General features: G+C 41.1%; 1 protein-coding gene across 1 annotated transcript in view; it reads right to left on the bottom strand.

Annotated features, from left to right (window-relative positions):
- Nucleotides 1–1813: 1813 nt before the first annotated feature.
- Nucleotides 1814–23980, bottom strand: part of slc4a3 (solute carrier family 4 member 3) — a 56555-nt gene continuing 34388 nt past the window's right edge. Inside the window, 11 exon segments of the mRNA XM_078263178.1 lie at nucleotides 1814–3646; nucleotides 8975–9148; nucleotides 11098–11267; nucleotides 14454–14707; nucleotides 15129–15295; nucleotides 15402–15491; nucleotides 18176–18367; nucleotides 18857–19051; nucleotides 20133–20281; nucleotides 20383–20598; nucleotides 22369–22588. Of these exon segments, the coding sequence (XP_078119304.1) occupies nucleotides 3569–3646; nucleotides 8975–9148; nucleotides 11098–11267; nucleotides 14454–14707; nucleotides 15129–15295; nucleotides 15402–15491; nucleotides 18176–18367; nucleotides 18857–19051; nucleotides 20133–20281; nucleotides 20383–20598; nucleotides 22369–22588 (1905 nt within the window). The 3' untranslated portion in view covers nucleotides 1814–3568.

Here is a 23980-nt window from a genome sequence, read left to right on the forward strand (position 1 = left end):
GGTTAACTGACATGTGGCACAAGAATGGGACAGTTAGGTTCAGGAAAGGTGGTGGGTGGGGTTCTGAAATGTTTCAGTGACACGGGGCACAAGAACGGGACACGAACCCCGGTGTCCTGGGTAAAAGTCCTGTGTCGTTTGACTCATCCACCACCCCGACCTACGTCCTTACACGGATTTTCGGTCTTTTATACTAATCGCTACCGCAGCGCCGTGGTCGAGCTGCTGCTCTGCCCAGTGCGTCCCATACAGACGCTAAAGGGTGATTTTTACATCAGTTCAAAATGTTTTTGACCAGATTGATTTCGTCTGAGGTAAATAGCTCAATCAAATGATTTCAAATTAGCTTTTTTATTTTTTTTTCATTTACTGAAAAACAACGGTTTTGGACCTACAAGGTTTTCACCGGACTGAGTGTGTGAATATGAGCCTGTGCTGGTTACATACGGGTAAGTTAATTAATGACAAAACTATTCATCAAGCACAAAACTAATTTAAGCTTCAATAAAGCTGATAGTCACCATGAGAATGTAAATGTACATGTATCCGCTTAAAACAAGTTTGGTGTAAAACATTGCTCAAAATGCTCTCACTTTTCTCAAGCTAATTTAGTCCGTCAAACTGCTTGCCAAGTTTTTTTTTTTGACTAACAGGCTTCAACAAGACATGAGCACGTGCAGCTATTAAGGTCACAATTAAAATCTTCTGACCAACCATACGAGACTCCAGGTCAATTCCAATGGACTGGCATAAACATATAAAGGAATATAAAGGGGCAAAACACAGAGCATATGATAAGCTAAGACAGAGCGTAGAGGAAATTGGTACATGTCCATATATATATATAATTATATATATATATATATATATATATATATATATATATACGTTCAGGAGCTCTAGCTACTCTCATATATATATATATATATATATATATATATATATATATATATATATATATATAAGTCTAGCTAGAGCCCTGATCGCTAACATCTAACATAATCCTTCTTGTTTTTTGTTTCTTTGTTGTTTTTCTGCTCAACTGTCACAAAGTTCTTTGTGGTCGCTCAACAGCGTTGTCGCTAATGGACCTCCATAAATTGGTATCATAACTTGCTAAATCTGACAAACAAAATCATGTGCCTGAAAAAGACAGGCAGACAAACATTTACATTCAACAACGTCATGAACACAGTGGAGCCACGTAACATGGAGTATAATGGAGAGAACCTATCAGTGTGTTTGCTCTGTTTACCTTTCCAGTCTTTGTAAAGCCTGACACATAACCCACATGGTTGAAAATGGTTATCCTCTTCACTCGAGCTCCTTTTCTCCATTTGACAGTGAAACACAAAAGCCTGGACTGTAAGCCATATATTTTTACATAGCATGTGTTGGATTGCCTTGACCGCTTTATGTACACACAAGAGACACAAACTAAAGGCTTGGAAGTGATATTTACAGATCCAAGGTCAGTTTCCCCTGAGACAGAATTCTTGCATGGCTCATAATAGGTAGGACACGGTTATGTAAAACGACTCTTTTCTGTGGTTAGCAAACAAAAACGATACCACACTCAGGACACCTAAAGTTTTTTTTAAATGTACTTTGAGAATGTCATAATCTGTGCTTCACTTTTTAGCACTTTGGAGTTTTATGTTGTTGATGCTATGCCTGCAGCAGTAATCATTATAATCAGGTGAATACAAGAAAACATTATGTTTTTTTTTCTTCTTTTTTTGTTATATTTAATAGTTTTTTACATAAACCTCTTAAGCTGTGTCTTCACTGATTCCACCTTAAATGTCTTTATCCATTGCAGCAGATACAGTGTAGAGGTGAACACGCAGAACAATGATTCTGCATACTAGTTACTCTGAAATTGTCATTTTTACAGACTAAATATTGAATTTGGGAACAATGACAGTGTGCAGAAAGCTTTTTCTTTCTTCTAACATCCATAGAATGCTCCAAAATGAAGTATTTTGAGAGGAAAGTGTGTCAGAGTGGAGTCTAACTTACTGGCCTTTTCCTAAAATCACATCAGTGACTTCCTCTTCTTCTTAAATAAGAGCAAATCTGTGCACAACTTGTTACTGAATGATTAAGTCACTTATGAAATGTGTCATTTCTATGTACAGTAGTTCTAACAACTGGTGTTTGTGTGTTCTGTGGCAGAAGTAAGGTTTCGGTTTACCGGAGTCATGACTCAATGGCCATTAAAATCCTATAGTCGGCTCACAATATAGGTGAAAACTAAGTCTCTGGGTATTTAAAAAAAAAAAAAAACTCTGAACATAGATGGTACATTGTAATTGCAAGCTCGCAGTCTTACTGTACAATACATCATTCATACATCCTGCCAACACTCAACTGTTCCCCAGTGTTTTCAGTGCTTGTGTGTTTGCTTAGTTTCTATGCTGTTCCACACAAGTGTGTTATATTATTCATGACATGAAAAATGCACCACACCATGGAAATATCACAGAGAAGGTGAAAGAACGGATGAATGATGTCTGAATGTGTAAATTTACACAATGTTCCTTAGTTAGTTAGTTTAAACTAACTCTTACAGCACTTTGAGCCTCTCGGAGTCTAAACATCGCTGATAATCTGGCATGGCATTAAGTCCAAAGGTCACAAAATAAATAGATATACAATACAGTAGAAAAATAGGGTTGACACCATCTTAGCTATTTACTTCCAAGGTGACAATAGTAGGGGTCAGTGGACTGGCATGTTGGGCATTAAACACCTAACAAAGTACAGTAACAGCCCATTTTGGCTTCAAGGGGAGACTACATTTAGAGAGGAGGCTTTGTGCCAGGGAGCTCAGTTGGCAGCGGCAAAAGTGAACTTTTGCCCAGTCAAAGTGCTCATTACTAAAGGTCTGTACAGAAAGGAAAGGGACTACTTAACTGCTTGTTTGCACATCATTGCAAAATATAGGAAATGGCAGTAGTTTAAAGGAAAAAATTGCAGCTAAACAACATAGACGGAGTGGAATTCTGGGCTTTGAGTTTTAGGGTCAATTCACACGAACAATTATGAATTTTGATTAAAATCTGCTTCCTGAATTAAATTAAATGAAAGCAAATTGACCCTATTTCCCGCTTCCAGGACAAAAATAAGTCTAAATAAATGATCCAACCTGCTGTAGTCCTAGAGCTCACCAACATCATTGCACTTATGCCCAGAACCTGCAGACTAATTAAAGGGATAAATAGGATAAAACGTTGGATAAAGTGTTCATGTCAGTGTTGCTAGTTTAGTCCACTTCAGGTAGGGTGCTCAGAGTTATTTTCTGGCCTCAGGGAGTGTAACACATCACCACCACCACAGAGATCTAACAGAAGGGGTGCTCTTTAAAAAACAAACTGGAATAAACTAAAGGTAAGAAGAGATCATCCAGCCATAGCTTTTGGTATATTTTACAAACACCATTATGGTAGCTCCCTTTTGATGTGTCACCATTACCCAGAAACACAGAGGTTTCCGAAGAGATTTGCTCTGATTGGTCTGAGCTGGAGGGCGGAGGAAGTCCTACTGGCTGGGTCCAATTTTAAATTTATACAAGCATGTGGATCTCGTTGTACTCATCTCGTCCATCTTCATCAAAGTTGGGAGAATCCTCGTCGCAATCCAGCTGTGAAAGGACAAATGATCTTCAGTCATTTTCATTCAACACCTAACCTGTTTGGTGCTGTTCAAACCAACTCTGGTGGTGCACCTTAACACTTAAATTGTATTTTTGATTTTATATGTCTACATTTGTGTATGTCCTTTGGTTGTGGTTTTAATATAAGCTGTTACAGGGTTCAACCACACCCTCACATGTATTTCTTCAATGTAATTTGTGTTTTATGTTCTGTGAAACAAATAAACTAAACTAAATCTTTGGCTGGTGCGAGAGCTGTCAATTAAAATTGGGTGCAGACTAAACCAGTGGTCCCCCAGGGGTCCTTGAGGGGGTTCGAGGGGGTCCCCAGCAAAATAGGGGAACAATTATTTCCACTATGATTCCATCCAGAAGTAACACAATGCCAGAATGTATGACTATTTTGGTCATAGGTTTAATACACTATCTGCAATTAAACATCTAAAAGCAAAACTCCTATCAGATGGGGGAACCTGGGGCAATATCTTATCAAATGGAGACCAGTGGTTTAATTTGTGTCAGTTTAGTGGTCCCTGACATGAAAAAGGATGGGAACCATTGGACTAAACTATCGCACTTTCGAGACCATGTGAAAAGGTGGGTCTGCTTCCATGTGGATTTCCTGAGAGTAGATGTGCGATTTTAGCGTGACTTCAACAGCTAATCTACTGTTAAAGGTACAATATGTAACATCTCTGCATTAAAACGTCTAAAAACGACCATACTTATGTTAGATATTTTTTGAGTTGTGTTCTTACACTATCCCAAATGTTTCCACCAAATTTCAAACAAATCTGAAATCTGTTATTTTATTTTTCATATAACCTTTCACCTTCTAGTTACTTGTAACTTCCGTCAAAACACAGGCACCCAGATGATACGTTCGAGAGTAACTGTAAATCATACAATGTCACAGAAAGAAATACTCGTAACATAATACTGCTTTTTTTGCCACACGGCATCATTTTGTGATTAATTACATGCCACTTTGCAACACAGTAATACAGCAGAGCTCTAATTTATTGATACATAGCAATATTGCTCCAGCTTAACATTACTACAGCGTGCTGGTTGACAAGTCCATCCATCCATCTTCATCCGCTTATCAGGGGTCGGGTCGCGGGGGTAGCAGCTCCAGCAGGGGACCCCAAACTTCCCTTTCCCGGGCCACATTAACCAGCTCCGACTGGGGGATCCCGAGGCGTTCCCAGGCCAGGTTAGAGATATAATCCCTCCACCTAGTCCTGGGTCTCCCCCGAGGCCTCCTCCCAGCTGGACGTGCCTGGAACACCTCCCTAGGGAGGCGCCCAGGGGGCATCCTTACCAGATGCCCGAACCACCTCAACTGGCTCCTTTCGACACAAAGGAGCAGCGGCTCTACTCCGAGCTCCTCACGGGTAACTGAGCTTCTCACCCTATCTCTAAGGGAGACGCCAGCTACCCTCCTGAGGAAACCCATTTCGGCCGCTTGTACCCTGGATCTTGTTCTTTCGGTCATGACCCAGCCTTCATGACCATAGGTGAGGGTAGGAACAAAAACTGACTGGTAGATTGAGAGCTTTGCCTTCTGGCTCAGCTCTCTTTTTCGTCTAACGGTGCGATAAATTGAATGTAATACCGCACCTGCTGTGCCGATTCTCCGACCAATCTCCCGCTCCATTGTCCCCTCACTCGCGAACAAGACCCCAAGGTACTTGAACTCCTTCACTTGGGGTAAGGACTCATTCCCTACCTGGAGAAGGCACTCCATCGGTTTCCTGCTGAGAACCATGGCCTCTGATTTAGAGGTGCTGATCCTCATCCCAGCCGCTTCACACTCGGCTGTGAACCGATCCAGTGAGTGCTGAAGTTCACAGGCCGATGATGCCATCAGGACCACATCATCTGCAAAAAGCAGCGATGAGATCCCCAGCCCACCGAACTGCAACCCCTCTCCACCCCGACTACGCCTCGATATCCTGTCCATAAATACTACAAACAGGACTGGTGACAAAGCGCAGCCCTGGCGGAGGCCAACTCTCACCTGAAACGAGTCCGACTTACTGCCGAGAACCCGGACACAGCTCTCGCTTTGGTCGTACAGAGATTGGATGGCCCTGAGAAGGGACCCCCCTCACCCCGTACTCCGCAGCACCTCCCACAGTATCTCCCGGGGCACCCGGTCATACGCCTTCTCCAGATCCACAAAACACATGTAGACTGGTTGGGCATACTCCCAGGCTCCCTCCAGGATCCTTGCGAGTAAAGATCTGGTCCGTTGTTCCCCACGACCAGGACAGAATCCGCATTGTTCCTCTTCAACCTGAGATTCGACTATCGACCGAACCCTCCTTTCCAGCACCTTGGAGTAGACTTTACCGGGAGGCTGAGAAGTGTGATACCCCTGTAATTGGCACACACCCTCTGGTCCCCCCTTTTTTAAAAGGGGAACCACCACCCCGGTCTGCCACTCCTTAGGCACCGTCCCAGACTTCCACGCAATGTTGAAGAGGCGTGTCAACCAAGACAACCCCTCCACACCCAGAGCTTTAAGCATTTCTGGATGGATCTCATCAATTCCTGGGGCTTTGCCACTGTGGAGTTGTTTAACTACCTCAGCAACCTCCACCAGGGAAATTGATGCCAATCCCCCCTCATCCTCCAGCTCTGCCTCTACCATAGAGGGCGTATTAGTCGGATTTAGGAGTTCCTCAAAGTGCTCCTTCCACCGCCCTATTACCTCCTCAGTTGAGGTCAACAGCGTCCCATCCTTGTACACAGCTTGGATGGTTCCCCGCTTCCCCCTCCTGAGGTGGCGAATGGTTTTCCAGAAGTACCTTGGTGCCGACCGAAAAGTCCTTCTCCATGTCTTCTCTGAACTTCTCCCACACACGCTGCTTTGCCTCTTTCACGGCAGAGGCTGCAGCCCTTCGGGCCCTTCGGTACCTTGCAACTGCCTCCGGAGTCGTCTGGGATAACATATCCCGGAAAGACTCCTTCAGTCGGACGGCTTCCCTGACCACCGGTGTCCACCACGGTGTTCGTGGGTTACCGCCCCTTGAGGCACCTAAGACCCTAAGACCACAGCTCCTCACCGCAGCTTCAGCAATGGAAACTTTGAACATTGTCCACTCGGGTTCAATGCCCCCCAGCCTCCACAGGGATGCACGAAAAGCTCCGCCGGAGGTGTGAGTTGAAAGTCTGTCGGACAGGGGCCTCCTCCAGACGTTCCCAATTTACCCGCACTACCCGTTTGGGCTTACCAGGTCTGTCCAGAGTCTTCCCCCCACCCCTGACCCAACTCACCACCAGATGGTGATCGGTTGACAGCTCCGCCCCTCTCTTCACCCGAGTGTCCAAAACATATGGCCTCAGATCAGATGAAACGATTATAAAATCGATCATTGACCTTTGGCCTAGGGTGCTCTGGTACCAAGTACACTTATGAGCATCCCTATGTTCGAACATGGTGTTCGTTATAGACAATCCATGACTAGCACAGAAGTCCAACAATAAACAACCACTCTGGTTTAGATCACGGAGGCCGTTCCTCCCAATCATGCCTCTCCATGTGTCTCCATCATTACCCACGTGCGCGTTGAAGTCCCCCAGCAGAACTATGGAGTCCCCGACTGGAGCCCCATGCAGGACTCCACTCAAGGTCTCCAAGAAGGCCGAATACTCTGAACTCTTGTTTGGTGCATATGCACAAACAACAGTCAGAGTTTTCCCCCCCACAACCCGCAGGCGTAGGGAGGCAACCCTCTCGTCCACCGGGTTAAACTCCAACGTAGCGGCACTCAGCCGGGGGCTTGTGAGTATACTAAACATAACTAATAATAATAATAAACTTGAATGGGTAAACTCGTGCGTGAACAGATGCATTCTAATCGGCGATGGTGTTTAACAATAAAAACTACAACTCCCATAATTCCACGCAACTTCCCAACATCATCAAAAGTCCGTTTTTACCATCCATTGTTTTGATTGACAGACCCCTAGCGGCAGAAAATTACATATTGTACGTTTAAAGCTGCTAATTCTGAAAGAAATTATTGGACATTTTGGGATATTCACTCATTCGCTTTGTTGCAGAGAGTTAGATAAGAAGATTGAATATAGACACAATGTCTGTTTTCTAAGAATAAAGCTACAGCTAGCAGCTGACTAACTTAGCTTAGCATACAAACTGAAAACAAGGAAACAGCTAGCCTGTCCAAAGGTAACACAATTTGCCTACCAGCACTGCTTAAGCTCACTAATAAAAATGTTGTATCTCATTTGTTTTAATTATTTTTATATTTATAAAAGTGTAAAAACAACAATTTACCATTATATGGGGGTTAATTGCCGTACTGTTTAAATTCTTTGTGCTAAGCTAAGTTAGCCCACTGCTGGCGGTAGCTTCATATTTAGCGTACAGACATGTGAGTAGTAATGATTTTCTCATCTAACTCTCAGCAAGAAAAGCCCAAATATTTTTTTTAAATGTCAGACTATTTTGGGTAACACTTTACTTGAAGGTATCGACATAATCGGTCATATTTATGACATGACACTGTCATGAACATGTCAAAAACGTTATAAGCAAGTCATAAACGTTTATGACTTCTGTCATCAAGTGTCATTTGTTTTTTGTCATGACAAGTTGACATTGTTTGGGTTGCCGCTGTCGGGCCCTAACAAGGTGTGAAAGATTCAGAAGTATTTGGTACCTAAACATGTTTGAACAGAACAAAGCAAAGAATGAAAAAAAAAAAAAAAAAAGTATAAACTGGTTCATATAAGAGGGTTGAGGTCTAATTTTGGTCATTTTCAAGTTTTAACTTAATTTCAAGGTCCTCTGTCATTTGATTTTACAGTGCCTTGGGTTCATGAGACCTTTGGATGAACACAACACAAATGGTGGTCAAGTTAAGACCAAAGCTGTTTATACTAGCTCCTGAAAAAGTTGACATTTTGGAACTGGAAGGTTTTAATCTGACAGCGTTGACGTGTATGAGTTTAGGCGATCTAACCAAGAAAACATGAAGCCTGGCTTCAAAACTGACTGTGAATCTTTTTTTCTGGTTAGAAAGCAGAGCAAAAGGAAATATTTGCATGTCATCTGAAAAAGATTTGGATGAGAAAGCTCTCCATAATCACAGAGGAGAAAATCATTCGTAGTTCATTTTGTAGGATTTCGTTAAGAGATGTTAGTGTAAGACAGATATCAAAACATGCCAACATCCATCTAGTATTACATATGCTATAGAATAAGTATCCTGAGGCTATGTGGGATAAGACTATGGTGGCAGACTCAAACATTCCTGGAGTGTCTCTGCTACCCAAACCTACCGCCTGGAGCTCACGTTCCTCGAAAATCCTGGACAGGATGAGGCGGCGCAGCGGCACCGTCATGATGAGGACGAAGGGGAACGCCAGCGAGGCGTTGGTAGACTTCACTACCCACAGAGCCACGATGCACGCCAACTGGATGATGGTGAACATGTTCATACGCCATGTCTTCACCTGAAGCAACACGCGTGGTGGTTAATGGGTTGAAAGTCAATAGGCCATCGAGCCCAGTACAGACACACAGACGTACACACAGATACTCAGAGACACAATCAACACACTCTATCCCAAACTGTTCCCTCACATAAGGAAAATCTGACATGTTTTTGGCTCCATCTAGTGGGTAGTCCTGCGTCTAATGATGTGAGGGACTGAATTTTCTGTAAACCTTGTCCTGTCCTTTCCTGTGTTTTTCATGTACCACAAAACTTGATTTGATTGCTTAACCAAATGCATGGTAAAACACAAGTTATTAACAATGATGATACTGATCTAATGTGAGATGCAGTGGTGGAAGAAGTATTCAGATCCTTTACTTAAAGTAAAAGTACTAATACCACACTGTAAAAATACTCTGTTATAAGTCAAAATCCTGCATTGAAAATGTAACTTAAGTAAAAGTATGTAAGTATCATCAGAAAAATGTACTTAAAGTATAAATAAAAATAAAAGTACTCAATGCAGAAAAATCCTCACATTTTAGAAACTGGATCCAAACAGTTCTGCCAATCAACTAAGTGTTTAATGGTCTACTCATTTCAGCTGGACTTGTAGGCCTGTATATTGTTGGGTACTTTAATTTATAATATAACATTGTATTGTATAAAGTACATGTGTTTTGTGTGCAAAAATCTTAATTTGTAAAGTAACTAGTAACTAAAGCTGTCAGATGAATGTAGTGGAGTAAAAAGTACAATATTTCTCTCTGAAATGTAGCGGAGTAGAAGTAGAAAGTGGCATGAAAAGGAAAGACTCAAGTAAAGTACAAGTACCTCAAATTTTTACTTAAGTACAGTACTTGAGTAAATGTGCTTATTGTGTGAAATCTCTGAAACAAAATGGTGCATGCACACAAGAGTGGCAGAGAAGCAGAGTGCATGCACTGAGATGAGTGTTCATGTGCCGTGAGAGTGATCTAATGTGAGATGGGTCCTATTTTTTTTTCCTTTGGTGTTGATTCTATTCAAGCAACTATCAAAGCAAGATCGTGTGATATTGATACTTAGTTTGTGATCTGTCTGCTCCGGTATGAACTCAAAAAGAAACCTGGGCCCTGTTTCTTTCTTTCCCTGTTCACTCCCCTCTTTAAGAGCTATTGTGTCATCATTTTATGGGATTGCGATTGTAACTTACTACATGCCAACATGTTGATTGTGCTAGTCTAGTTGTGCTTACTAACTTGTCAGCTTCCATTTCACGTCATCTTCCCATTTTACTTTAACGAGTATGTTAGTGCTTGGTTTCGTTTATTATAAAATTACAAATATTATTATATTTCCATTTATTATAGACTTGGTCACCCTAAAGTGGAAGCATTATGTGCTGTTTGCGTGATAGTTTCCTAATGTACATACATCATCCCCCCTCACAAGCTTAAATAATAGGTTCACAATTTTTCAAGACTCCATCTCCATCTGATCATCATCAGATGGGGTAGCTAAATGCAGCAGTGTGATGAATGCAGCCAGTAACCCTTGGTCTTTATATTCAACTGTTGTGATAACTCTCTGTTTGGGGTCAAACGTTCAGCAACATTTCCCTTTCTCCATGTATCTGGGAAGTAGGTGAAATCCAGATTTGACAAAAATGACAAAAACCTAGATGTTGTTCATGTATCATGTATACAGAATCTGAATCAGAATACTTTTTTGATCCCCTCAGGGAAATGATGAAGTTGCAGTTGCTCACAGTCAAATGTAAGGCACAAATAAGAAGTATACATATGCATGTGCAGGGATCTGAATAATGAGGTCTCTCTATCAAACCAAACTAAAAACCAAAGACTGCAGGAAAAAGGCTGCCTCGACTCGGCTACAGTTACCGCTCTGCTGGGTTTGGCTTCTCCATCTTACCACTAATAATAGAAGACGAGGGCATGTCAACATTCTTATTGCGTATGTTACCTTGGTGACGTAGATGTGGTCAGGGTGATGCTTGGCTGGCGTGACCATCAGTGTGATGCGTTCATACAGCTGGATGCCTGTCAGAGAGGTGACCCCCATGTACAGGAAAATGCCAAAGAGCACAGCCAGAGGGATGAGGCGGAGCACGTTTGTCATCACTATGGACATACCTGATGGGCAGAAAGGGGTTAGAGGTGAGGATTTCTAATGATATTACTGTTTTTGTAGTCTGGATCAACGGAAGTACATTTCTAGCCTGAAAATGGCAAGTTTTGAAGAAAATTTGGATCGTGCAATAAGGTAGGCCTCCTTGGTTCTCTCAGTGAGATTTACAAAAAATATGTATACAACATTTACTCTCTAATGGCGTTTTTCCACTACATGGTACCTGCTCGACTCGCCTCGACTCTACTCGCCTTTTTTGGTTTTCCAGTCCCTGGTACCTGTCAACAGGTACTTTTTTTAGTATCACCTCCGTCGACGTTCCAAGCGAGCTGAGGCGATACCAAAAGGTGACGTGAAAACCTGCAGACTACTGATTGGTCGGAGAGAATCGTCACTAATCACTGCGTCATCATCGCTAGCGACAGACGGGGGTGTCCTGAACAAACCCGCCATCTTTAAATAGTTCAGCCAGCGGTGTTTTTTTTTCAAAATTTGTCTTGAGAATCAAAAACAATTCCACGTTCTGTGTGTGTGTGTTGCGTTTGGTCGTGGCAGTTTCCTGCGGCGTCGCTATGATGACCAGCCACGCTCGCCTCACACACGAGGCGGTACTCAATCTGCAATGGAAAAAGGAGGACGGGGCACCGTGGCCGAGTCGAGCTGACTCGAGCAGGTACCATGTAGTGGAAAAACGCCATAACTGGGACATTTTGGGACCGATTGGAGAGGATTGCCATTGATGAAGTACACACAGCAATACACTGGAAAGAGAAAGTATTGTTTAACTATGGATCCAGCTAATTTAAATAGCTCACAGTACTGTATTGTGTGAACAGTTACCTTCATTTAATATTGTATGAGGCGTTTTCTTTAGCGAGTTGCAAATGTTCCACCAAAACAAGTTCCTTCTTGAGACTATTTTGCAGAATCACCAGCATCTCCAACCCAAACTGAGGGCAGCCCAAGACGACGTGATTGGTTTAAAGAAATGCAAACAACCCAGAGCGTTTTTTTCTCCTATCCCAGAATGTATGTTTTTTAGTTTTGATTCTAACCCTAACCCTAAACCTTGCGCTGTGGAGATAGTTTTGGCAATGCGAGACTACTGTTTTTGAAACTCTACACACGTCACGTGTACAATAATTAGCAACTATGAAGATATTTATTCATTCAACAAGGGAACAGCCCTCATAACAAACATACTGTGGCTCAGTGGTAGAGCAAGACACTGAACCCCGAGTTGCCCCACGATGCTGCGCATCGGAGTGTAAATGTGTGTGAACGTTTATCTGATGAGCAGGTGGCACCTTGTACGGCAGCCTTGGCCACAGCGTATGAATGTGTGTGAATGGTGAATGGTTCCTGTACTATGTAAAAGCGCTTTGAGTAGTCGTTAAGACTAGAAAAGCGCTATATAAAAACAGTCCATTTACATTTACATTTACTGTCATCGCCATTTATTTGAAACGTATTCACTGTTCAGGTTCTTGGTTGAAACGGTCTTTGGGCTAATCCAAAAAGTCTTATTCCTAATCCAAATAGCATTTTTAATCAAACAAAGGCTCAACAATCATGATGAGTCATTATGATTGTATACTCAAACGGGATCAAACTATACTTAAGACTTCTTTGGGAACCCCACCTTAATTGTAGCAAGATATTTGGCTGGCAAAATAGTACTAGTCACTGCATGAAAACAATGTTGCAATGTCAGTCATTGCATTTAGAGTGTAACGATTTTCATTTGGAAAAAATTGTGTTTCGGTTCATTTTAAGGACAATTTGTAAACAGAGCGTAAACTCGTAAATTCATACTTCATGAATGTCTAGACATGCAGGAGCTGCAGAAGTGGTACTTTGTACCTTTGAGCTTATGTTTTCGTTTAAGACAAATAATTGCCTGGAAATTCCAGCAATGTTATAATGCTGTCGCAAAATACAACTCCCACAGCCAGATAATAAAACAGAATAATTGCTCTGAAAGTGGTCAGTAGTTCAGATTCCTCTTTTCCTTCTGCTCCTTTCAGATGCACTGCTGTGTGTTGATGTGATTTGTGTCTTGTGTCTTTTAATGAGAGAACTATTTTTGTGGAATAAATTCCACTTCTTGATTTATTTGATAAGTTTATTATTCAATTTATAATAAAATAAAATGTTATATGGTCAAGAGGAGCCTTCCACCAACCAATTGACCATGCACTAAGCCCAATCCCCCCCAGTCACCGCTGCTTTGCCTGTCAAGCTTTCCATTCTAGCATAGCATAACAACTGTTGACTTTAGCTGTTTTTAATGTTTGTAATTGGTTTTGTGTTGTTTTTTTGTAAAGGATAAATGAAGCAGGCTGCTCTCATGAACCTTTTATACATATAGATACGAAAAGTAAAGCACTATAATTCGTATGTAGTCCACGTATTTTTTGCTGTAAGCACCACATTGACGGCCGCTGTATAAGAACGCTGTGGGCCGTGTAGGGAGGAGGTTGTGGTGGATGGCTGGGTCATAAAACACAGTGCTTTCAATCCAGGGAGCAGAGTTCACTTTCCAGGGAAAGCAATAGACTTTCAACCAGGACATATGCTTGTTTCCGGAAGTGTTTAAATCCAAACCACGATCATTTTTCTAAACGTAACTAGTCGTCTTGGTGGCTAAACTTAACTGTTGTCGGTTAAAGTCAACTGCTGTGGCCCCTGAAAGGACCGTCACCTCACTCACGCTCGCAGTGCACCAGTGCAGAAAAGTCCTCACATTTTAGAAACTGGAAATGAGCCAAACAGTTCTGTCAATCAAAAGTGTTTAATCATCTAATCATTTCAGCTGGACTTGTAGGCCTGTATATTGTTGGGTACTTTAATTTATAATAAAACATTGTATTTTATAAACTACATGTGCTTTATGTGCAAAAATCTTAATCTGTAAAGTAACTAAAGCTGTCAGATGAATGTAGTGGAGTAAAAAGTACAATATTTCTCTCTGACATGTAGCGGAGTAGAAGTAGAAAGTGGCATGAAAAGAAAAGACTCAAGTAAAGTACAAGTACCTCAAATTTGTACTTGAGAAAATGTACTTAGTTACATTCCGCCACTGCTAGCTACAGTTGCTAAGCTGTGTTTGGAAAATTGCTGTTCGGGGGTGGGTTTTAGCGAAGGAACCATTAGCATCCCAAACGTCCATCCTTCCCTTTTCCTCTTACCAACAAGAAGCGCCACAAGAAGGCCGGTCAGCCTCTGTTCTTTCACCTCCTGGATCATGGGCTTCTCGCCGGGCGCCGTGGCCTTGCTCATCACGGTGAGGGCGTTGACATGAGTGACGGAGCGCACAGTGGCCGCCGTGAGCCACGGCAGGCCGAAGAGAGAACAGATGGCACCCAGGATGACGATGAGCAGGAGATCCAGGTGGAAGCCCGAGCCTTTGACCAAGCGACGCTCCTTCTTACTGACTATCAATCTGACAGATTGGAGGAAAATTGAGAAAATATTTAAAACATTGAATCGAAGAAAAATTTGTGGAGTATACCTTATTTATTATATTATATTTATTTATTAACATGTGCAATAACAGTATCTATTTTTTAAACGTACAATAACTGTTTTCAATATTATTATTTATGCTGCTGTCAAACACCTTTTTTTAGTGTCATATTTTAATGTAAAACTAACGCTCTGTGGCATTTGAATTTATTTTTTAATTTCGTTCATATATGCACTCAATGTACAGTTAAATGACAATAAAAGCTATCCATCTATCTATCTTAATTTTACGCGCACACACACACACACACACACACACACACACACACACACACACACACACACACACACACACAGATTCTACTGTACACCACTGTAGATAATCATACTGTACGTACGAAGTGATCTGAGATTCCATGAAAATAAGGATGAAGACGAGAATGGCAGGTACAATGGATGCTCCCATCATCCAGGTGGGAAAGGGACGCTTGTCCCCAAAGGGATTGATGAACCAGCCTCTCTTGTCAGGGGAGGTGACTGAGAAGCCCGGCGGCACATTCAGTTTCTAAAAGTAAATGAAGATCATTATCAGTACTGAGAAAAAAGGCCCTGATTTGTTGCAACTGTAATACAACTGTTGCTGTGACGGAAGTAATTAACATGACAGTTACCTGTGTGTACGTGTCAGTAATGGAGTAATCCACCAACACTGAAAATAGAATTGAGATGGGGATGCCAAAGTCACCAATGATTCTTCTGGCCTGGGGATAATGAGACACCAAACATCAATCAAATCAAGTTAACCTTCAGTACATACAAATTTATATAAAGCTCATTTTATCACAAGCAAGAGATGAACCAGAAAGGAGGCAAAGCAAGTTATTTTCAAGTTCAATTTAAAGGGAAACATTCCCTGTTGGATGCATTATTGTTATTGGTTTAAACTGTGTTAAAGGTCCTATGACATGCTGCTTTTTGGATGCTTTAGAATAGGCCTTAGTGGTCCCCTAATACTGTATCTGAAGTCTCTTTTATATAGGCCTTAGTGGTCCCCTAATACTGTATCTGAAGTCTCTTTTATATAGGCCTTAGTGGTCCCCTAATACTGTATCTGAAGTCTCTTTTATATAGGCCTTAGTGGTCCCCTAATACTGTATCTGAAGTATCTTTTATATAGGCCTTAGTGGTCCCCTAATACTGTATCTGAAGTATCTTTTATATAGGCCTTAGTGTCCCCTAATACTGTATCTGAAGTCTCTTTTATATAGGCCTTAGTGTCCCCTAATACTGTATCTGAAGTCTCTTTTATATAGACCTTAGTGGTCCCCTAATACTGTATCTGAAGTCTCTTTTATATAGACCTTAGTGGTCCCCTAATACTGTATCTGAAGTATCTTTTATATAGGCCTTAGTGTCCCCTAATACTGTATCTGAAGTCTCTTTTATATAGGTGGAGGGTGTGGTCTTGACCAACTGCCATGCTTCGCTCGTTTGCAAGCCATGATGTCTCTCTCTTTCTCATGGGTGGGCCAAATTCTCTGGGCGGGTAAAGCAGAGAAAGGGGAGGTAACCTTGCTCCTTATGATGTCATAAGGAGGAGATTCCTGATCGTCCCATCTGAGCGTTCATTTTCTCAAAGGCAGAGCAGGATATCCAGGGCTCGGTTTACACCTATCACCATTTCTAGCTACTGGGGGACCATGGGCAGGCTGGGGGAACATATTAATGATAAAAAACCTCATAAAGTGAAATTGTCACGCCATGGGACCTTTAAACACAAACATTTAGTTCCTTTACAATCTTTGAATTCCATAATTGACTTTCCCACTTTCCCTTAAACTGCCATGACTGTTCCTTGAGACACCCCGCCTAAACAGAACTCCTTTGTAAACACAGTATATACTATTCTGTGTGTTGTGGCTGCATCTCAAGGGTTTATTGGGACTACTGCTGACATAAAAGATTGGTGCATCTGTTTCTAAAGTGTACATATTGTTATTTATCAGAAACAGCAGTGGCGTTGGTTAGAATGAAAGCAATGACCACATTAAAGTATCTGTACTATATGCATTATATGTATCTTATGCTAAACAGCTATTTTGTATATATATTTGTTTCAGTTTCTTTATTTATTAAATAGTTCTATTACAGTAATCTTCAATATGTTTGTATCTTTATGTATGCACCAATCACCGAGACAAATTCCACATAAGTGTAAGTTACTGTGGCAATACACGCTTTTCTGATTCTGTATTACTGTTTTGTCACTACGTTGACAGGCTATAAGGTGACATTTACTGTGACACCGCTGAAAACAATTCCTTGTAGCTGTACTGGACGCACCTTGTAATTGACTACATTTGGACAATTATTCACACAGTGTAATAAAATCCACCATCCGTACACAAAATTAGTTAGTTAGGGATGCACCAAATCCAGGATTCAGGTTCGGATTTGGCCAAATATTGGGCTTTTTGACGGGGTTCGGTTTCTGCCGAACCTTAGAATTTGTTTCCACCGAACCGAACCCTACGCTTGCACTACGCGCGCTATGCTGGTCGACGTAATGACGCCGCCGTTGACTACGGGAAGGTGTTTACGTAGGTGGAGCGTTCAATGCAGTAGGCTGTGAGAAAGTGAAAATGGAACTCGCGAGCAGAAACCGCCCGGCAGCACCCCCAGCCAAAAGAAGGTGACCCAAGCCCAGCCACACACAACATCGCCGCTGCCAAAACACCTGCGCATGAAACAGCCGAAAGAATATGAGTTGTGCATTAAGGAATCCACAGACAGCAGCCACAACGCAGCAACCCCAGGTACGGCAAAGGAAGGACAGTCACAGCTAAAAACTTGAGTTAACCGGACAGTGCCTCTCCCGGGCTGTCAGCTGTTCTCTCAGCAAATGAGTCTCCATACAGTCGGAGCGGAGCGACCGAACGGCCGGCTGCTGCTCGTTAGCTAACGTTAGCTTTCTAATTTCACCCACCCAACATGCCTTCATCATACACTGGTTAGCGAAAGTTAGTGACAAAATTGTCACTTGTCAACTGTCACAGCGATGTGCTTTCCTACGATGTGAAAAGAGCGTGTGAATTCAACATTAAGTTGTTACATTTAACTATTTTAGAGGCTGTGGACGTTGTGTACCCCATTAATGTGTTTACTTTATTAATGGACTGAGGATGGGAGTAGGATTCGGCAGAATCTTAACTAGTGGATTCGGTATTCAGCCGAACCCCAAAAATCTGGATTCGGTGCATCCGTAGTCTGAGTTGACTTTTTCAAAATAAGTAGATTTAAAGGAACCCTGAGGAGTTTTTGACCACTAGTAGCGCTAGTGTGCGCACTAGTTTACAAGAGAGCTCCACAGGGTCTCTTTAAAGGCCCATGCTGACTTCCACTGTTTGAATTTAAAGTTTTTAAGAGACTCAGTAAAGCAGGGTACCTTGCCACCTAAAAAACGACTGTTTCTGAATTTCCTGAGGAAGAAAGCCACTAAGAAAGTGCCCATCATGAGGACCATAGACATAAGAGCAGTGTTGGGCTGGTTTAAGACGGAGCCATCAGCGTGTTGAAGCTCAGTAGCTGGGGTGGAGTCACTGGGGTACATTGACATCAGTGGATGTTCCTTAAACACCTGGAAACAAGAAGGAAGTCTCAGTTTTATCCTGTGTGGATTGTTTGCAGTGGCTTTTTTGCAGATATGACAAGGGAAGGATTCAACCTAATTCCTAGATGCTATCAACTAATAAGTATTGTACTATTAATCCTAATTAGAGCTGCAAAATGTATCGATTAGTTGTCAATTATTAAATCAATTAGCATGTATTTTAATAATCAATTCATCCGTTTGAGTCATTTCTTCTGAAAATTAAATGTAAAATGTCTCTGATTCCAGCTTGTTAAATGTAAATATGTTCTAGTTTCTTCTCTCCTCTGTGACAGTAAACTGAATATCTTTGAGTTGTGGACAAAACGAGAAATTTGAGGACGTCGTCTTGACAACAACTAATCGATTATTCGTAAACGATAGTTGCAGCCCCAATCATAATGAATGAGTAATTAAGAAAATATCTTGGTTTCTTGTTATGGGGAAATATGCATAACAAAAAGTGTCACAGTGTACCTTGAAGAGTTTCGAAAAAGTCTCATAAATGAAGATAAGGGAGATGAGGAAAGCAAAGATCTCCTGGGTAAAGGGTGAGATGTAGCGAACGAGGAAGCTGCCCTCTGCTGCCACAATCACCAGGACGATGAAGATGAGCCAGAAACCAATCCACACACGGCCAGTCAGGTACTCAAAGTCTTGGGCCTGACAGAACTGAGTGAAAAGACACAGACATGTTAGTTACATGTTCAGGGGACACAAAATGGGAATTATGCAACACAAAAACTGGAGTATGTGATGTATGGTATACTGTGTATACTCATAGGTAGGGATGTAACGATACTGTACACTCAACTCATGATTCTAACAATTTTAAGTTCATGATACGATTTTCTCACGATTTATTTAAACAGAATGAACTGCAGAAAAAAGACTGAAAAATACTTCTTTTTTTAATGTAAACTGTGCAAAACAACATCTCCTCTTATCAAAAGTGTATTGTATTTTATCTTATATAATAACAAATAAATAAAAAATAAATATTTTTTTTCCCCCTTTATTAGATAATTTGATTTTTAATCCTACTTTAAAAAAAACAACTAAATAAATAGAAAGAAATCTCTTCAAATAAATAAACTAAGAAGACATAGTGACGTCTGAAGTCAGACAAATGAAATCAAAAGTAGATTATGCGATAGGCTGTTTAAAAATTGCATTTACGATTCATTTTTATCTTATTGGTTGTAGTAATCTTAAATATTTATATCGATTTTTTAACCGATTCATGATGCATCGTTACATCCCCTAATCATTTTTTTTATTTTTTTTGTTGCAAACTTTACAAACATCTTAGACAGTGTTTGAACAATTCGACAACATACTTACAAAATATCAAAAAGATATTCATTTCCATCCAAGGAACATTACAACCTTACTTAATGATTAAAAAAAAATTAAAAAAATAACACTCAGAAAGGCACTTCAATACATAAAGAGAAAAAAAAGGAAGGTAAAAAAAAAAAAGAAGAAAACAATACAAAATACAGTACAAAGACAAGGTGAAATGGAATGTAGCCTATATAATCACATTTGCTTGAAGTACAGGGAACATACATCAGCTATATAAATACTTTTCTTATTATTAATCATTTGGATAGACTCAAAAAAATTCCGAAATTCAGTTCTGAAGTGAGTAAAAGCTGGCTGAGCTTTAGAAAATTTCGTTTTATGGATATGAAATGTCTCCTGTAGAATCAAAACATCCCTATTCATACGAGTTGTATGTTTTCAGTACCTTGTAGAAGGCTTCTTCAAACACCAGTAAGGGTCCTGAGAAGCCTATGATGAGGAGGGGTTGACCACCAAGCAGCGAGAATAAAACTCCAAGAGTTGCAGTAGACACAATAAGCTCAGTCACTCCCATCATGCCCTCTGTTTTTTCTCCTATATGTGCAAAAACAGCCAAAAGCACACACATCAGAACACATCGGGTATCGAAACGACATGGAATCCAAATGTATTGTTGCCTTGTAGTTCCAGTTTACCCAGCAGGCCTCCGAAGGTGATAGTGGGCGACAGCGCAGCAAAGTAGATGAAGATGACGGCGGCAACGCACTGCATGTCCAACGCATCTTTGAGGTCGCTGACATACTGCGGGTAGCGGCGGCGGATGTCGTGGATCAGGCCTCCAAAAGGGATCCCTGAGCGTTTTAATGGGTCAACCTCCTGGTCTTCCTCCTCCTCCTCCTCTGGACTCACCTCTGTGGGGGGGGGGGGGAATGTTACAGGCTCCATTACATAAAGAATATACTACATCATAATAATAAAACAATGTATGTCTATATTCAACTATATAGGTCGACAACCGACAGTGAAGGCACAATCTGTAGTGCAAATGTGAGCACCACCAAAATCTAAAAAGCAAAGACGCAACTCACTATACCTTCTATGTTTGTCTTATTGTGAACAAATCCCATGAAAAGATCAAAACCAACTAAAGTATTGTCTGTGTATCTGTTGCACTAGGTGACATGTTCCTTCCTTACCATGAGCATGGGCACTGTAGTTGAACTGATCACACATACACTGCCCTGCTACCCTAAATACTAGGGACAACAAGTGTATTAATCCACGTCTGAAAATAGATCCCAACAAATGCACTTTTTACTCCCGTTTAAATAGCATTTCAATAAAACTAAAGTGCTGAGGTACTTTAGGAAATGACTGAAAAAGAAAATGTAGAAAATATACTAGAGACCTGTTTTTTGAATTTTATTTACCTCATTAGTTGGAAGACTTGGACCTGAACAGCTGGGAATTTGGAAAAGTATTAAGGGATGGACTAATGAATTGTTGGGTTAGTTCCTTTTATAAGTTTTTTTTTTATTCTAAGAAAATTAAGGATTAATGCCATCCTAGTTTCGCATTGCCAGACCTTCCTCCACAGCGCTGCGGAGGAGGGTCTGGCTAGTCCACACAGCATTCCGGGATGGGAGGAAAACGTGCTCTGGTTTATTGGCATTTCTTTAAACCAATCACAATCGTCTTGGCCAGTGCTAAGCCCCAGACACAATGACGATGCCGCTGCAAAATAGCCTCAGGAAGGAACTTGTTTTGGTGGAACGTGTACGTTCAAAAGTTGTTTTAGTCGTGCAACAGAAAACTCAGATTGGACAGATAGTCTAGCTAGCTGTCTGGATTTACCCTGCAGAGATCTGAGGAGCAGTTAACCATAGTCCTCAGAAATCAACTGGAGTTTAGAACGCCAACATGAAGAAAGAAAAACATCTGGCCTAAAAACAGGGACATCCTGTTAGTCGATACAGACTAATGCCATCCTAATCGCCTAGCTACTATGTGTAGGATGAAAATGCGTAACTGTGGCGGCCCCATGTGGTTGTATCCACACAAAAAAAACTCTTGAGGAACACAAAATGTTAATTTTGTATCTATGATATACAATATATCTGTCAAACACTTTAGTTATTTATGTAATTATTTCTATTTATGCATCAAATGTAAAGTATATGGTAAAAACTACTGATTGGACCTTCTAAACAAGTAAACGGCAGCTTTAAAGCATTAATCATCATATTATAAGCATCATATTATTAAGAGTTAAGAGTTATGTTATTCCTAATAATATATACATATATACAACGGGATGTTAATTCTGAATGGAAAGGCTGATTAAGGTCAAGATCTTTTAACTGATACAAACTGTGGAAATACTACCAATTTAACCAACAGATCACTTGAGTTTTGTTTACTGAAAAGTACAGCAGTTTCTCTGTTTTTTTGTTTTGCTGATTTGTCGCTCTCAAACGTTTCACATCTATGTTTTTAACAATGCAAATGCAGGGAATGGTCTGCACGTAATTTAAAAGCAGTCTGACTTTTGGAGTTGTTCTGTGTTTGCAATGCAGGAATAACATTGGTTTGCAGAATCAGAGGTGCCTCCTCCAAACCTAGTAATGAAGATTTGGCTTGGAAAAATAGGCTTTTTTTTTTTTAGAGACTTGACAGAGTACCTTTATTGTTCAGCTCCATTCCCAATGAGGATTGGTGCCTCTTGAGTTCTCTTTCCTTTCTCTTGCGCAGCATCTGCTTCTGGAAGTCGGCCACTGTCTTCAGGAGGTCTTTGCCCTCCACATCTGACGGTGGAATGACGATGCTGCAGTCCAAGAATTCATTGATACCATTCAGGAGGTCCTGTCTGTCGTCAGCGAAATAGGCCACCTCATGGAAGTTCTGCAACAAAATACACACAATGTCATCACCAGAATGAATTTATGCAACACAAATACATCCAAATGGCTGCTTCCTAAATCATTTTGAGGGGGGTGATTAGCAGCTTTTTTGTGAGCGCATCTTTTTCCCCATTCCTCTCTCGACTTTATAATACTGGGAGAATTGTCTGGGCTGTCCACTTTGCAAGACCTTTGTGGTTCAGTGAAAATTGGTAAAAAAAAACCCTAAAAAGATAGATAACAACACTGAATAACAGCAACTACAAACATATGCCCCATACATCCCCCTTTAACGTTTGCATATTTTAAATCCATATCAAATCTAAATCTAATTCTTAATGTTTAAAGGTCCCATGGCATGAAAAATTAACATTAATATGCGTTCCCCCAGCCTGCCTATGGTCCCCCAGTGGCTAGAAATGGTGATAGGTGTAAACCGAGCCCTGGGTATCCTGCTCTGCCTTTGGGAAAATGAAAGCTCAGATGGGCCGATCTGGAATCTTCCCTTTATGACGTCATAAGGAGAAAGGTTACCTCCCCTTTCTCTGCTTTGCCCGCCCAGAGAATTTGGACCACCCATGAGAAAGAGAGAGACATCATAGCTTGCAAACAAGCAAAGCATGGCGGATGGTCAAGGCCACACCCCCACCCTCCATCTTGCCCCCCCTCTCTCCTCCTCAATAGCACTTAAAGCTACAGACACATCCTAAGGAAAGCTCATTGTGGGACTGGCTCTAGTGGCTGTAATTCTGCACCAAGGCTGAATTTCAGGAAAGAGACTTCAGATACAGTATTAGGGGACCACTAAGGCCTATATAAAAGAGACTTCAGATACAGTATTAGGGGACCACTAAGGTCTATATAAAAGAGACTTCAGATACAGTATTAGGGGACCACTAAGGTCTATATAAAAGAGACTTCAGATACAGTATTAGGGGACCACTAAGGTCTATATAAAAGAGACTTCAGATACAGTATTAGGGGACCACTAAGACCTATATAAAAGCATCCAAAAAGCAGCATGTCATAGGACCTTTAAGAGTGTATAAATGGCATAATCCATCTTTGTCTTTGATTCTTGTGACTCGATCCTTTAATCATCTGATTAAAATGTTGGTTTACATCTTTTAGGTTTGACTCGTGGAACAAACACAACAACACTTAAAGGGATACTTCACCAATTTAGCATTAAACTTTGTATCAGCAGAAACACGGTAGTATTTTTGAATGACGTGCTTCCCTCCCTCATGTCCCCCTGAGAGGAGAGATCTCTGTATTGTGGGTCTGGAAAATCCTCCGATGACGTAAAACGACAATATTTGCGTCACTGGAAGAATTTTGCCCAGAGGCAATAAAAACTATTAGATTTATTCATCCCGAAGGAAATTTTAGA

This window comes from Sander vitreus, chromosome 11, assembly GCF_031162955.1.
Source record: "Sander vitreus isolate 19-12246 chromosome 11, sanVit1, whole genome shotgun sequence".
NCBI lineage: Eukaryota > Metazoa > Chordata > Actinopteri > Perciformes > Percidae > Sander > Sander vitreus.